General features: G+C 30.5%; 1 protein-coding gene across 1 annotated transcript; it reads right to left on the bottom strand.

Moving 5' to 3' along the window:
* Positions 1 to 6,334: 6,334 nt before the first annotated feature.
* On the bottom strand, positions 6,335 to 7,538 carry LOC143194114 (uncharacterized). The gene is made up of 2 exons (XM_076400694.1): positions 6,690 to 7,538; positions 6,335 to 6,634 (listed from the first exon to the last, which is right to left on the bottom strand). The coding sequence occupies exons 1-2, from the start codon at positions 7,536 to 7,538 to the stop codon at positions 6,335 to 6,337; spliced, it is 1,149 nt and encodes a 382-aa protein (XP_076256809.1).
* Between the last annotated feature and the right edge of the window lie 7,423 nt (positions 7,539 to 14,961).

The following is a 14,961-nucleotide window of genomic DNA, read 5'->3' as shown; positions in this document are numbered from 1 at the left end:
TAACATGTTAATAAAATGATATTTACGAATCCTATAAGATTATAAGGTTACAAATATCTATTTAAGCCCGCACAGTATTCGCAGTGGTTAAGGAAACAGTATTTTAAGTCTTCTTAAGATATAAATAAATATCAACGAAGCAATGACAAGTAAAATAATAAAGTATAAGGTTATAATAAAGATTTTATATTTTCAATAATAAAAACAATTATTTAGTTATTTACAAAAAATTATTATTCTCTTTTAAGGTTGAAGAAATATATAAAATGTACATATTGTAGGAATTATATATGTATATATATAATGTATGTATATATATAATGTATGTATATATATAAAGTATATATATATATATATATATATATATATATATATATAATAAATTATTTAATTAACATTGTCGAGCCCTCATTAACATTTATTCTAAATTTTTTATTATCTGCCGCACCATATCTTACACTCGTTTCAATCATTACATTATCTAGTATATGCATTGTGATATCTAAAGACTTATTACTTATTTCATACCTCATACGGCAGATAAATAAACGAATATATTTTCAAACATAATACAAATCGTAATTAAATCATATTTTTTTCAGAAAATAGAACTTGAACTACAACAAATTATCTTTGAATATTTGGTTTATTCTATAATTATAGTTTTAGTGCTGTAGTTATCATTATAAATACCCTTTCTGTGTTCACGTTTAACATTGATACACTCGCTGAATGATTATTAATAATATTATGAGTTTTTTTTTAATTTAACATTATTTTTCATACGAATTACTGACTTTTTGGCTATAGCAATCTATATCAAATTAAATGTCAATTAATTGAATAAATAATGCAAGTTCAAACATAAACAACAGAAAAGAAACTAAATTCATCGGTAAACATTCTTAACAAATGGTTGTCCAATAATCACCAAAATAAAAGAGGGTACGACTTCAGGAATTCATACTGGGGTGAGATTCCGTATAGAAATAGTATATTTTTGAGAAATAATTCTTTTAATAATCATATTGATATTTATGCAATAAATAAGTCCAATGTTCCCATAAAACGTTACTCATTAACTACTACGCTTCTTTAAAATGAGTAAATTAATTAATATCTAAAGACTATTAGATTAAAAGTTAGGCCCTTAATATTACCTATTTTTATGCGGAGTCAAAAAAATTAAACCGATGATACTCTTCAGGATAATCAAGTTATGTCTCAAAACTTCTAAGACAAAAACTTAAATACTAATACTTTAAATGTAACTTAAAATTAAATACATGTGATGTTATATTCTATGTTAAAACTTGACATGTCGACACCTAATTTTTTCCTGAATATATAACGTCTTGCCCTTTCCACGTCCTGATAATACAAATTTTACCTGATTTTTGATATTCACATGATTCTTTTCCATACTCCTTTTCTTGCCAATTTCTCCCCTTACCATACCAGTGGCTAAATTATTAACTAAATATTGATGTTACTTATGTAAACCAAAACATAATACTCAGTTATAGGGGAGTGTTATTTGTTGTGTAGATCAATGTATGCTTTCTCTTGGTTCAGTTTAAATTTAAGATAAAAAGTAGTCTCAAAAAAGTCTGAAATCTATCTATAAGTACTCTTATCATAAGTTGTGCTATTATAATTTGGCTAATATTTCAATACCTGAAACATAAATTGGTTCAAATGTGAATATATCATATCTGAACATAGAAAGTTATATAGAATAAGATCGATGAAAATTAAAAAAGGAATTGGGTACAGTTTGTAGCTTTTAACTGATAGGTTAAGTACACTAAACAAATGTATGACGACATGTCGTATCAAAAAGGTTTCATCTTCATAATTCTCATTATTTTAGCCAAATTAAAGTGTCAATGTTATGAACTATGTATGCTCTCTATCAAAAAATGGGCTAAGATGTTATAGAATATATCTCTATTTATGTACAATATGTGTTTTAATATCAACCTTAATAATATTAACAATAAGCAAAACGTTTACTAAAGAAATCAGAAATGGGCTAAACCTGGAGAGGTGAAAAATTGTAAACCATTATCTTCCATCTTGGCTGATCACAGTCTGGCAACATCTAGAGTCTGAAAAGAGCATTCTCAGGGAGATCAGAAACAGATATCACTCCAACAGTTTGACGAAAAGATGTCAGAAATTAATGACCTTTCTCCAAACAGAACTGGTAGACGTAGCCCTAACATCTGAAACCATATTTACAGACAAATCACATTGGAAAATATACCATCTATCGAGAAACAATCATGGAGAAATAACCTTTTATTATTGAAAAAAATATCAAACATTACCCCTGGAGTAATTTCGCACAGAAAAAAATACAGGTAACCTCAATAAAGCCAACAAACAACAAAACCGAAACAGTAATAACTGCAGATTACTGTTCCGCTAGGCACAAAATATTTGAAGAAGACTTTGAAAAGAGACTTTCCTAAAACGATTTATCTGTGGTGGCGATTAGAACTTAAAACTTACATTAAAATTACACTGGGGCTGGATTTATAAACTCAAAAGGAAGGCAACTACAATGAGTATTAGAGATAATAAATGATTGAGTGGATTTCCAGTAGCGAACCTACTTACTGGCCACCTAGCAGAAAAAAGATTCCTGATTTTCTGTCTGCTCTATTCCGAACATGTGTCGATTTATGATGATATATATGGTAATACTAACTGATACGCCATTCGGATATACCGAGTGGGTAATTGACAAACGAGAGAGAATAATTGAGAAAATGCCTTATCATCCATATAGAAAATTATCATCCATATAGCCGCCAATAAAGCATCGCTTGAACTCGTAATGTAAGGGCAAAATAAAAGAAAAAAAATACTTACCAAAATAAGTTGCCTTACCACTAGATACCAAAAAAATAAAACTTTATTTTATAAATGTTCAAAATAACTGGATATCCTCATAGAAAAATCTTTCAGAACTGCCTATCAACAATAACATCCTCGGTACACTCGAACTGTTCGCAGTGGAAGGTAACTAAAACCATAAGAAAGCTAAAGCTTAAATAAAAAACTATTAGAGACAACATAGGTGGGTAGAAAATATGAAATAGAGATAAAGTCGGTGCCTTTGCGACTACCTAAGTTTCCACCACTCTTGGAGTCTGACCAGGAATAAGAGCCAAAATGAAATACAACCTAAAGTGGTTCTGAGAGATGAGTGAGTGATGAGTTATCAATGAGAAAAACCTTTCAATGAAGAAAAAGTACCAGGTTACGATCCTGTCGACCCAACTATCTAAAAGCATTTACCACACAAGATAATCTGACCAGGACCAAGAGTAAGCAACTCGACAGCAAACTCCGTAATATCAATTGGTTAAATCATTATCAAGTCAATCTAAAAATACAGCATTCTACTATGGGACACGAGAAGCATGAGTCATATCGAAATATTAGAAAGATTCCAGAGCAAATTTTTAAGGTAAGTAAGGCAAAATTTTAAGGTAAAGTTTTAAGGTGAAGTATAAAATAAGTCAACATAACATAAAATATAACACACAACATATTCACATGGGGCTGCATCCATAGATAGAAACTATCTCATAAAAAATAAAACAAACAATTTAGAATCGACAACACGTGTGACTTATTGTTTTAAGTCAGATCTCCATAACACAGAATAAAGAAGAAAAAATCGATGTCGGCGAAAACCAACATGCCACCGAATCTCGAATTTAAGAGGGCACCAGAGTCTGAGATAATCGCAAAAATATTAGCAGAATTATTCAGAAGCTCATTCTCCGAAAAGCAAAAAAGCAAGAGTCCTTAATGTATAACCATCCGGTAACTTCAAAATCCTGCTCACAAACAGCTTTCTGAGCTAACATATATTACAAATTCCATTTTCAGCTTGGAAAAGTTTCCATCTATATAGAAATACACCTATATTATTGTTATGCCCAAAAAAAGAACTAAATCGACACCCTATATCTACCGTCCAATCCTCCTTCTAGATTAATTATCAAAAATCGTTAAGCAAATAATTCTCTATGATCTTATTGAAACTGTTAAAATGAAAAACAGCAACCAAGACCAGGAGTTTGGATTTCGAGCCAAACACTCGTCAATCCGCCAGCTAAAATTAGTAAGCGAAGTAAACCGCACTTTTCATGACAAGAATCCCAAAGTGTTTTTAGGAATTTAACAAAGTATGGCATCATGGTCTATTTTCAAAGCATTAATCAAATTTGTGATCTTGTAAACTTGATATATTTATATCTGTCGATTATTCCCAACGAATGTCGGTGGTGTTCTTTTTTAACTAAGAGATATGTCCAGTCCATTTCATTAGATCCCTCTAAGGCTGAAACAGTAAAATCCACGTTTTATGCGGATCTGACGACGATATTTTTTTTGGTAGATTTTGACGTATTGTAATGGGTTTAGATATTGTAAGAGTTCACATGCTTACATTGCAAAAGAGGACGAATTGATTTATTGAATCAATATTGAAGATTTGATGGTTGCATTTAAGGCACAATGGCGATTTTTCATAGATTCATCAAAAATAAGCCTTAGAGCAGTTCCGCCTATGATGGGTTTCTTTACGTCTGCTATTACAAACCTTCACTTGAGTTCTCTTCACAGGCCAGAGCTCAATACAGATAGGTCTCTCCATAAGCGTTGCCGGTGTTATTCTCAAAAAGTTTGGGTACTCCTAATTTTGGATTACTGGCGTGTAGTTTGGATATGATTGAAACTTCTACTTAAAATCGATGTCTACTAACCTTATCCACTAACAGAAGATGATTCTGTCCCTTGAAGCCAATGTTTACTTCCCTATTTAGAGATGGTACAACTAGCTTTCCGATCTCTAGTTAAAAATGCGTGGTAGTTCGCATTTTGTTATCCTTTTTTCAAATTTGTGGTGGTAATGGCATGTTCTTGATGATCTATGGTATCCACTCTTCCAATAGCTTCTTCTTTTCCTCCATTCATACAATTGCTTCCGAAGGCATTAATTTCGTCTTCGTATGGTGTTGCTCTATATACCTCTGCAGACGTAAATGGCTGATTATTGGATACTTCGGCTACCTCCATGATTCTGATGAGCAACTTCAGTAATTTGTCGATAGGCATGTCCACTCCACTAGAAGCTAATATATTCATCACCCTAAACAATTACGATAGCCTTTTGCTTCCTAGAGTCGCTTCAATTAATTTGTTGTTGAATCTAATCAGTATATGTGCTTATTAAACGACACTTCAGTGCATTGTATTTGTTTGTATCTGGTAGGACTATAAATGTGTCAGTTACATGTTCAAGAATAACATTATCAATAAACCATAGTTTTGATTTTACCGACCAAAAAGATGGTAGATTTACACTTCTTACCCCCTCAACATTTTCACTTTCTACTGTTTGTACACTACTCAAATTTAATCTCTGGCTTCGTACGTAATTAATTTTTTTACGTTTTATTGTGATAACATCGGGTTTATTATTGTAGCTTACTTGACAGATTTGGGTACAAGTAAAATATACTGAATAGGTCAATTGACCAGCGCTACCATTTAATATTTATGCTGGTGAATTTGCCAGTAAAATGCGTTAGGGAGATTAAAATTTAATTTTTTATTAAAATTTCAAAAGACCCTCAAAAAATTAAGAACAATTTAATATTAGATTCATCAAAAAGAAATCGTCCATATGCAAAGCACAATATTTTAATACAATTATTTCAGAAAATTAATCTGGAAAGTGTTAGGTACACAGTAGATTAGCTGGAAGAAGAATCTGTCATAAACTATTACGCCTTCCTACCTATCTCTGCATATTTAATCCTATCGAATTAATATGGAGGGTGGCAAAAAGTTATTATACTAGACATGCTGATTTGGAGGGATATACAATGAAAAACAGTTTGGACTTGTGGTAAGCATACTGTAGCATCTTCGCCTTAGATCAACTTCATCAGATAGTAGAAGAAATTAACAACTGGTGGAATTGTGAACGAGTTTACACTACAAACAACCTACACTACAAACTATTGTGACTGTAAATTAATTCTAGTTTGGGTCCTTTGATAATATATGTTATTATATATTATTAATATATATTATTTATATATATATATATATATATATATGTATATATATATATATATATATATTATATATGCCATATGATAATTTATTATTATGTGCCAAAACCAAAATTCATTTTGATGACGTAAATGTACTGTTATTATGGAATCTTAACAATTATTTTTTATGTTAACAAAAATATAACTTTGTAATTTAAATTACAGATATTATATATTTATTATTAATTTTACAAGGTTCTATTATTTATGGTTATACTTGTATCATTATTTCTTAATTCGACAAATACAATAAAATAAGTTGCGGTAGTACCAACAATAGAAAATGTCGTTGACCTCTTGATTTCGAAAAAACCCGCTGCTGAAAAACAAACAGGTCTACTTTTCATTTGACCTATAAATATCTGCAATTCTTGATGTACTTCTGAGGACAATAGTTGACCGTCTATCAAATTATAACAAATGGAGAGCAATTGAAGCGATTGTCTTTTCGTCATGTCACAGCGAAACTGAGTCATAGAAAACCATATCTAAAAAAATATGGGTTATTATGAATATAATATATTAATCTGTATCAATACTTACCAAATTTAAAATAATAAAGATTACGTAGAGGAAAAATGTGTCATACTGGAATTTTAGATTGGGAAGTACCTTTTCTATGAGAAAAATGCCAAAATCCAGTATTTGTAATGAACACTGTATCGCCATCAACAAGAGTAATTCTCCAAATAGCTTGTTGAATGTATCAATCACCTTATGCATTTCTAGATATAATCTTTTTGTTTGTCTAACCATTTTTGTAACGCTTTCAATATTGGTATAGGAACAAGCGGTCAAAGCATATCTCATATACCTATACTGGTTCGACAATTCCAACGCAATTTGGCCAATAAGATTAGACAACAGGAAACTATAGTAAAAATAAATGTAGGATAAAACGAAACTTACGGAACTATTTTCTATTTGCCAGAAAAGTATGTCCAAAACATATAAAAGAAGAATTATAAAGGTAGCTACTACAAAATACAAATTAGCATTTCTCAAGATGGTTCTTTTAATATCCTGGTGCTCTTTAACAATTTGCTGACTGCATACGTTAGAAATTTGTTGAAATAATCTCTCCCACAACTTCCTTCTTGTATAGGACCATATCACGACACTGTTAAACATTATATAGCCAGATAACTCGCACATAACTCTCACGATAATTGACAAGTAACTTTCCGAGTACTCTGTATAGAACTTATTCATCCAAATATAGACCTCCATTGAAATCATAAACGTAATTAGAATCACCACATAAAATAAACTGCAAATTCTACTACCCAGACGATTTAACGAGAAATTGTAGTTTGGTAGTATACCAAAGCCTTTCATAATTTCCACATTGGGTCCGAATAAGGGGACACATTTATTTCGGTTTTCTATCATGACGGAACTTGATATCTGAATGAAATGTCCTATCCTTACCATAATATGATATAACGTAATTAACGCTAATCCAACCAAATGGAGTTGATTTCGATAAAATTTTATTGCTATTTGTAGTTGCCATCTGTGTTTTAGTGCCATTTATATGACCAGATATCTATAGAAAATATTGTTCTAAATGGTAAAATAATCTTTTATTCCATTAAAAGTTATTTTGTTTTGAAAATATGGATTCTAATATGTAATTTTCGTCGTATTTTGTTTTGTTCTTCCGAAAAGGGAAAAATTTAGCTTAATCTTACCTAACATTGTATGTTGTTTAGTGTGCTAAGTACTACAAAGAACGCTATTATCAGAATTGGTTTGCTAGACATTAATGTAGACTCCAGGAAATAGCCTTCCATGATAAAATTATGAACAAAAGTCATATTCTTGGATTCCGCATGAATTAGCATTAAAAATTTTAATGGGCCAAGTTACCATTTGTGAATGGCTGCTGAAAGGATGTGAAATCAGTCCATCTTTTAAATGACGAAAGACTGGAAAAGCTTTATAAACTATTGCTAACATATGCAGCATGAGCTGTTCGAACATGGGAAAGTCATTAATGCGACTCTTTATTGTCTACATCTATTTAAACTGAAATAAGCGAATTAGAAAAAAACATATATTTAGTGAATCGGCAATAGTTCATAGAGATTAGCTGATTCACTAGCTGTAAAGTTTTACTGCATCTATAGCCCGGACTTCGTCCCATTCGTTCCTATTTATACAAAACTCTTTTAATGGTATAAAGGTGATATACAGATAAAATTACTTGTTTCAGTTTTCAATCAATCAAATCTTGTTTCAATCAAAACAGTATTGGCAAAAATCTTAAAATAATTTTCTCTCTGTTATATATATAAGAAAAAATACCTACAAATTGTAAAGCCCTTTTTTTCTATTTTTTCATAACACTATAATTTATAAAATTCGTTCGGGTTATCAGATCTAATCGTTGTTCTGGGTTCGCTTCACTGTTTAATTGTAATTCACTGTTAGATTGTAAGCACAACGCCTATTAGTTTCCGATTGCCCATAAAATACCCTTCAGTGGATCCATCGATCACTGCTGATATAAACATATACTAATTGAGTATCAAATATTCAGCTGACAAAGGAGACTATTTCAATCTCATTGAATTCAAATCTATTTCAATTTAGGAAATACGATAGCAGTACCTTCACTTAAAGAACCTGGATCGGCTGATGAACTTTTTAGGTCTAACCGGAATACTGCCAAATATTTTAAAATAGTAACCAATATTTATATTAATATTCATATTTTTGTGTATTATTTGTACCTTACACGTTTCTTTTTCTTTGGTTTGTCATATTTTTATATTTTTATATTCTTATATATTTATGTCTTTATACTTCTTTGTTATATATGTTTAAACGTGTATGTTTTTAAAATTTCAATTGATTTCTTTCTTCACACTCTTGTACTTTTATAGCCTTATATTTTTGATGTGTTTATAATTTTATTATATATATTCTTGTATTTCCATATTTTTATATATTTGATGTAACCTTACATATATAGTTAAACAATTTTATATATAAACTTAATATCTACTTTGCTATACTTGATCTTTTGTGTTCTATATATAATAATTGTATTAATTCACCTATACATAATGAAAATATTGTATATTTTGTAAAACTGGGAATAGACCCCATGAGGCTGACGGGTCATTAAAAAATAAATAAATCTAAGCACGCTAAAAATTGTATTTTCAACAATTATTAGTTTTGTTGTTTTAAGATAGAAAATAGCATTTCGAACATTTTATCATCGAGATTTCCTTATTTATCAAGCACAATGTTACATACGGTATTTGTGGCTTTGATCTGATGCGTCAATTAATGATATATGTGTATATTATTTTCAATCTGAAAGCAATGGTTATTTATTTGACTAATTACATGGCAATTCGGAGAGTTGATATTTGTTGTTTATTATTATTGCTTTATATTATTATATGATATATGATTAAACGATTATATTAGTTACATGAATCATAACAATATACTTACACCACTAACACTCAGAGAAAGTTATGTGATAATATTGTGATGGGTTATGAAATATGGATTCTGTACCTCATATCAGAAGCAAGCTTGGAGAATGCAAGAATATGACATTGTTATGTATTAGATTGAGCTCAAATATGAATATAATCCAAAAACAACATCAGAAATGATGAATTGTTGAACATTTAACATGATCAGGGGGGTTATGTTAGGATACAACTCCTCAAGTCAACCCCAACCCATAGATCAACACCAAGAAATAGAACTATTAATAAGAGAAATCACTATAGATACTTTATCTATTGACTAACTGGCATGAATCAGTTCAACTAGATGATAATTGGTGATCAAGTAATAATGTAGATACCATCATCGTATTTCGACCATCTTGAACATCGAATAGAGATTTTTATAAAGCGCCTATGTTATATATGATTATAAAACCTTTTCAGATTATGACGGCGCTGTTACTCGAATTATTCAATATCAATGAGAAGCAGCTGTTAAACTAATACCGTAAGTCATCTGGCACTATACATTAGATAAATAACTGGGAGATAACCATTATTTCATTATTATTATTTTGTAAACAACCGAACAGATGATACACCAAAAATAATATCATCTATTATGGATATTGTTTAATTGTAAATCATTTTAATAACACTTTTAAATAAATAATATATAATAATAAATAAACGATTATACGCAAACGTCTATCTTCATTGATAACTCTGATATTTATAGAAGTTATAAAAACATTATATTTTAATATACATTAAATTGACAAAATGTTAAACAATTTTTATACATTTTCATGAAAATTTTAATGCAAAAATAGATATAACTATTGCCGACCTATTCTACGGATCGCAATAGAGAAGAATTGAAAGGATGCGGGCAATAGGTGTAAAATAGTCTTAGAAAAACAGAAATAAATTTCTGATGAATCACTGGCAACTTTCGTAGCCAGTAAATATAAGGTTCTAAACTAGAATTCGTTGATAAACTATTACACGAGAGGTTAACAAACTAAACCTCCATCTGATTATATAAAATGTTACCTTATATTTCTCACATGATCTGAAATGATATAGAAATTAAATCCTATTAGTACTACCATATCACCATAATATAGCAGATTAATAACTTGCCGCAAAAGCAACTCCCCCAAGACTTGAAAACAAGAATATAACAGTTATACAAACAAAACGCAATTAAAACATCTGATTAAACAATGACAATTAAATACTCATCAAGATTTAGAAAAAAATTCACCTTTGATCGAACAACTATGTTCGAACAAATTGTAACCTGCGTCCTTGAATTTGTTCCTACTTCCTAAGCTGCACTGGTTGTGTTTTAGTCGTATTTAGTCGCAATTAAAATCTGGGACCATAAAAAAGAATTTCGGGATTCGAAAGAACTGAATTGTATTTATTCTATCAGTACTTTGAATTAGTGATCCCACTTTCATGAACTCTACTAGATAGAAACTTTACTATATGTGAATGAAGATGAACGAATCTTCTTAAGATTTTTTGTATGAGAGTCAATCTGCAATTAGTAGGACTAAAAATGTAATTATTTATAAAAATGTTTAGAAAATTGTATGTCAATTACATAGATATGGGACTGTATCAGCCTATATACTATTATGATTTAGCATGGTTTCATTTCGTTATACTTTACTGAACACTTTCCATAGGACATAAATCATTTTTCAACATGCCACTTAGAGGTGGCAATATTTCCTCCATTTTAACTTAATGACGGCAGCATCATCGCAAGCTTATGCTTAAGTATCAATCGTAAGGATTTCCTTATAAGGGGGAGTGGGGTTGGACATTCCTATTTTTAGAAAATTGCTAATATTGTGCAGTTTTTGTGCATATATATAATATTTTTTTAGAAACATGTTTCCTGAATTTCGGAGCCGAAAAATTAACCCCGTTCTGAGGATGACTGTTCCGCTCTTGAGTACATTAACCTAACTATTACAATTAACCTATTACATTAACCTTACCTAAACATTGTATATGTGCTCAATTGTTATATTATATCCTCTACCCATTGCCCCTTGGTGGTGAATTAGAATAAAAATCTCCGACAATTAAGTAATACCACGCTAGGTCATTGTCAGTATTACTTTTGTTATTATTTCTTTCTTATTATACTAGTCTTTTTCATTTTTCCTTCCTATTTCCTTTTTGATCCATTGTTGTAATGTTCTTCAGCCAACACATTTTTTTCTGAAGTATCTGTTAATAATCCAGTCTTTCTAAAACGTCTCTTTAACATCTAAAATAAGAATTGTAAGAAAATGCTGCCTGATGCCATGCAATTTTCACGATTCCTGGTATTTGGTATATGCGTATAGTTTTTCTGGGATTGTTACACAATATATTATGACCATCTAAAATAGTCTCATCAGTATAAGGTATCCAGCTCTCTCACAACGGTCTTAATTACACTAGCCGACGTAACAACGCTTGAAGGGTAGTTTCTTTTTCAATGTAGCCTTTATCGCCTAGTCATATAAGCCAAAAAACAGGGTTAATCTCGGAATGAGACATAATAAGCTGTATAAGTATAGGTCCGTATAAACCTGTATTTTAACATTCCAAAAGTTATCTTGATAGTTTGATAAAATCTGGTGTATGCGTCTTAAGATATCAAATGTCAAAGGTCACAAAATCATTTTCCTACAAATATCTCGCTTTCTATGAATTTAATAATATTTTCAATTTTTATGATTATTATGGGATATAAAATTCTCTACAACTTATGTTTCGAAAAATTTTGTATACATTCAACTGCTTCTGAGATAGAGGACGAGCGTTTGCACTGGTTGGTGGAAGAGTGAATGTTGGTGGTCCTCGTCCTCTTGATCGTACGTATTTAATATTGAAGATTTTGTATTCTACCGTCTAATATTTGTTATTATTTTTTCCATATTCCTAGCCATATACGTAAATGATGTCGAAAAAATAACTCATGGCTCAATACTTGAATCTACTAATATAAGAAGAAGGGCAACTATGTTTCTGTATTAGAACAAGTAGTAATTTTATTCCGGACACCTCTATCAATGTTAGTATATTTTATGTTCACGACCACACCTGAGAGAGCATTAGTTTTTCATTATATAGAGCGGATACAGGGCAGTCTCAGTTCTCCTTATATCTCTCCCCCTCCCCCAAAAAAAGACGACAGCATCATCGTCTAACAAAGCTTTTTTAGTATTTATCTTGATAAAACCTAATCTCAGCGTAGTCAATTACCTGCCTTCCACACAAATCAAAATCCCGGATCTGCTACTGACATCAATTGTATTTGATTAGAAATAATGTTTTCAGACAATAGAAATAATCCACAGTGCAGTCAAGGTGAACCTATTATACTGATATGTGTATATATCTCAACAGAATTATAATAGTAGCCAACATGAAAATATAGAATATTCCAATAAGGTCATAATCCGCTACATAAATCAAATTTAGGTTAGTTAAATGAGATGGGAGCGTCCTTTCCGACATGTTATGGATGGAACGCAAAAATATATAACGGATAATCCAGTTAATTAATGGAAAAAGGCGTATGAAAGTTATCCATTTTATTTCATTACGAAGTATGATGTTAAGAGAGTATTGCGTCCATATCGTTTATGGTAATTGCTTTGTTACTCTCCTAATTACTATTTAATTATATTTTACTTCTAATAAATATACGAGGGTTATTTCAAATTCTACAAAAGTATTTTTTTAATTAGGCTTTTCTTTGCTTGATTTGAAACGAATACTACAATGAAATTTATTTCTACACAGTATGATTATGTTTCCAGAAAATTGTGGAGAATGATCTATGAAAATAAATTGGGTGAAAGAATTATCAGAGAATTCTTTATCCTTTATTGGAACACCACAACCTTATCTCACTATAAATACTAAATACTCAGAATAAAAATAAGTTTCCACTGTTTAATCTAATCGAAGATTCATCGATCGAAGTTTCCATCTAAATATGTTTCACATATGGTTGAACATTGTCATGCCATAAAATAAGTTAATCGTGTTTCTGCTCATACAATAATGACTTCTCTACTAATAAATTATATAATTTGACTTCTTTGTATGCCTTATTGTATTATTTGTACATTTTATTTCTGTTATTTGTCTTCAACGTCAAATTAACTAGTCTCGAACTTCTAAACCTCACCTATTACAACGCAAGTAACGCTCTGTTGGCTCAAAATTCAACAATGTAGCAAAATAAAAACTACTAATCTTATACTATATTCTTTATATTATATATAGGGTTTATCTATGGTTTATATACTGCTTAACGTAGGTTCCAGGCGACGGTCTTCGATATTAAGTCTATCTATTAGCTAGTGATCCAATCAAATACTAGCTCAATCTGTTTCTTGGAATTTACACCCTTTACAATTAAGAACAATTGCCCATATGGTCTCGAATCCACAACTATAGCAGCACTAAGAGAACACTTACACAACAATATCATAATCTAACGATTTATAGATAACAATTTTAAATATAACTCACTGACAAGCTCTTTTTCGAACGGTATCTTATGTATTCTTTCAATAATGTTCTACATTTTGTATATTTTTAACGAATATGGTACATACCAAGAATGAAAATGCATGCAACATCAACATTTAGACATCCCGTTGTTGATATTATTAATTAATTATTAATTACTATATCAACATATTGATACAACAATCCCTATTATTTCCTTATATATTTGTACTGTTTTTGTTTAAGTTGTTTTAAGTCGTCGGTCTTATATTAGTATGGACATTCATATCAAAATATTTTTTATTTATTTATGTATTACATTGTTACTAGTCGTTGCCGAGTAACATTCAATTTGTCTTTGCAATAACTTAAACCTAAGTATGTATCTAGCAGGGCCCATCGGCTCTATCTTAGCATCTGGTGTAACAATGTTTATGTGTTAACTGAGGCTATTCTATTAAATGTACCTCACTGCACTACACTACACAAGGTCATATAGTTTGATTATTTTAAATATGTGTCATGTTCTGCTGTTATTCAAGAGTTGTGATACTTCGACAATAACATAAGAATGGAGTCTCTCCTCATGTGTCATTACGATGATCTTGATTTCCTGAAACTCTCGGTGTAAGTCGTATAGTATCCGGATGCCCCCAAAACACTCTCAAGACTTTATTCTGGAAAACTTGAATTGTATTTATATTACTTCTCACAAAACATCCCCATAATTGAATTCCGTATGTCCATATAAGTTTCAATACTTGCTATTTTTCTATATTCGAATTCGAATTTCAGTTCAT

The sequence above is a fragment of the Rhynchophorus ferrugineus genome, unplaced genomic scaffold (assembly GCF_030347505.1).
Source record: "Rhynchophorus ferrugineus isolate W39M unplaced genomic scaffold, kcgeb_rfMv2 rfM1, whole genome shotgun sequence".
Lineage (NCBI taxonomy): Eukaryota > Metazoa > Arthropoda > Insecta > Coleoptera > Curculionidae > Rhynchophorus > Rhynchophorus ferrugineus.
Note: the sequence above shows the minus strand (reverse complement) of the source record. Positions and strands in the feature narration are given on the sequence as shown.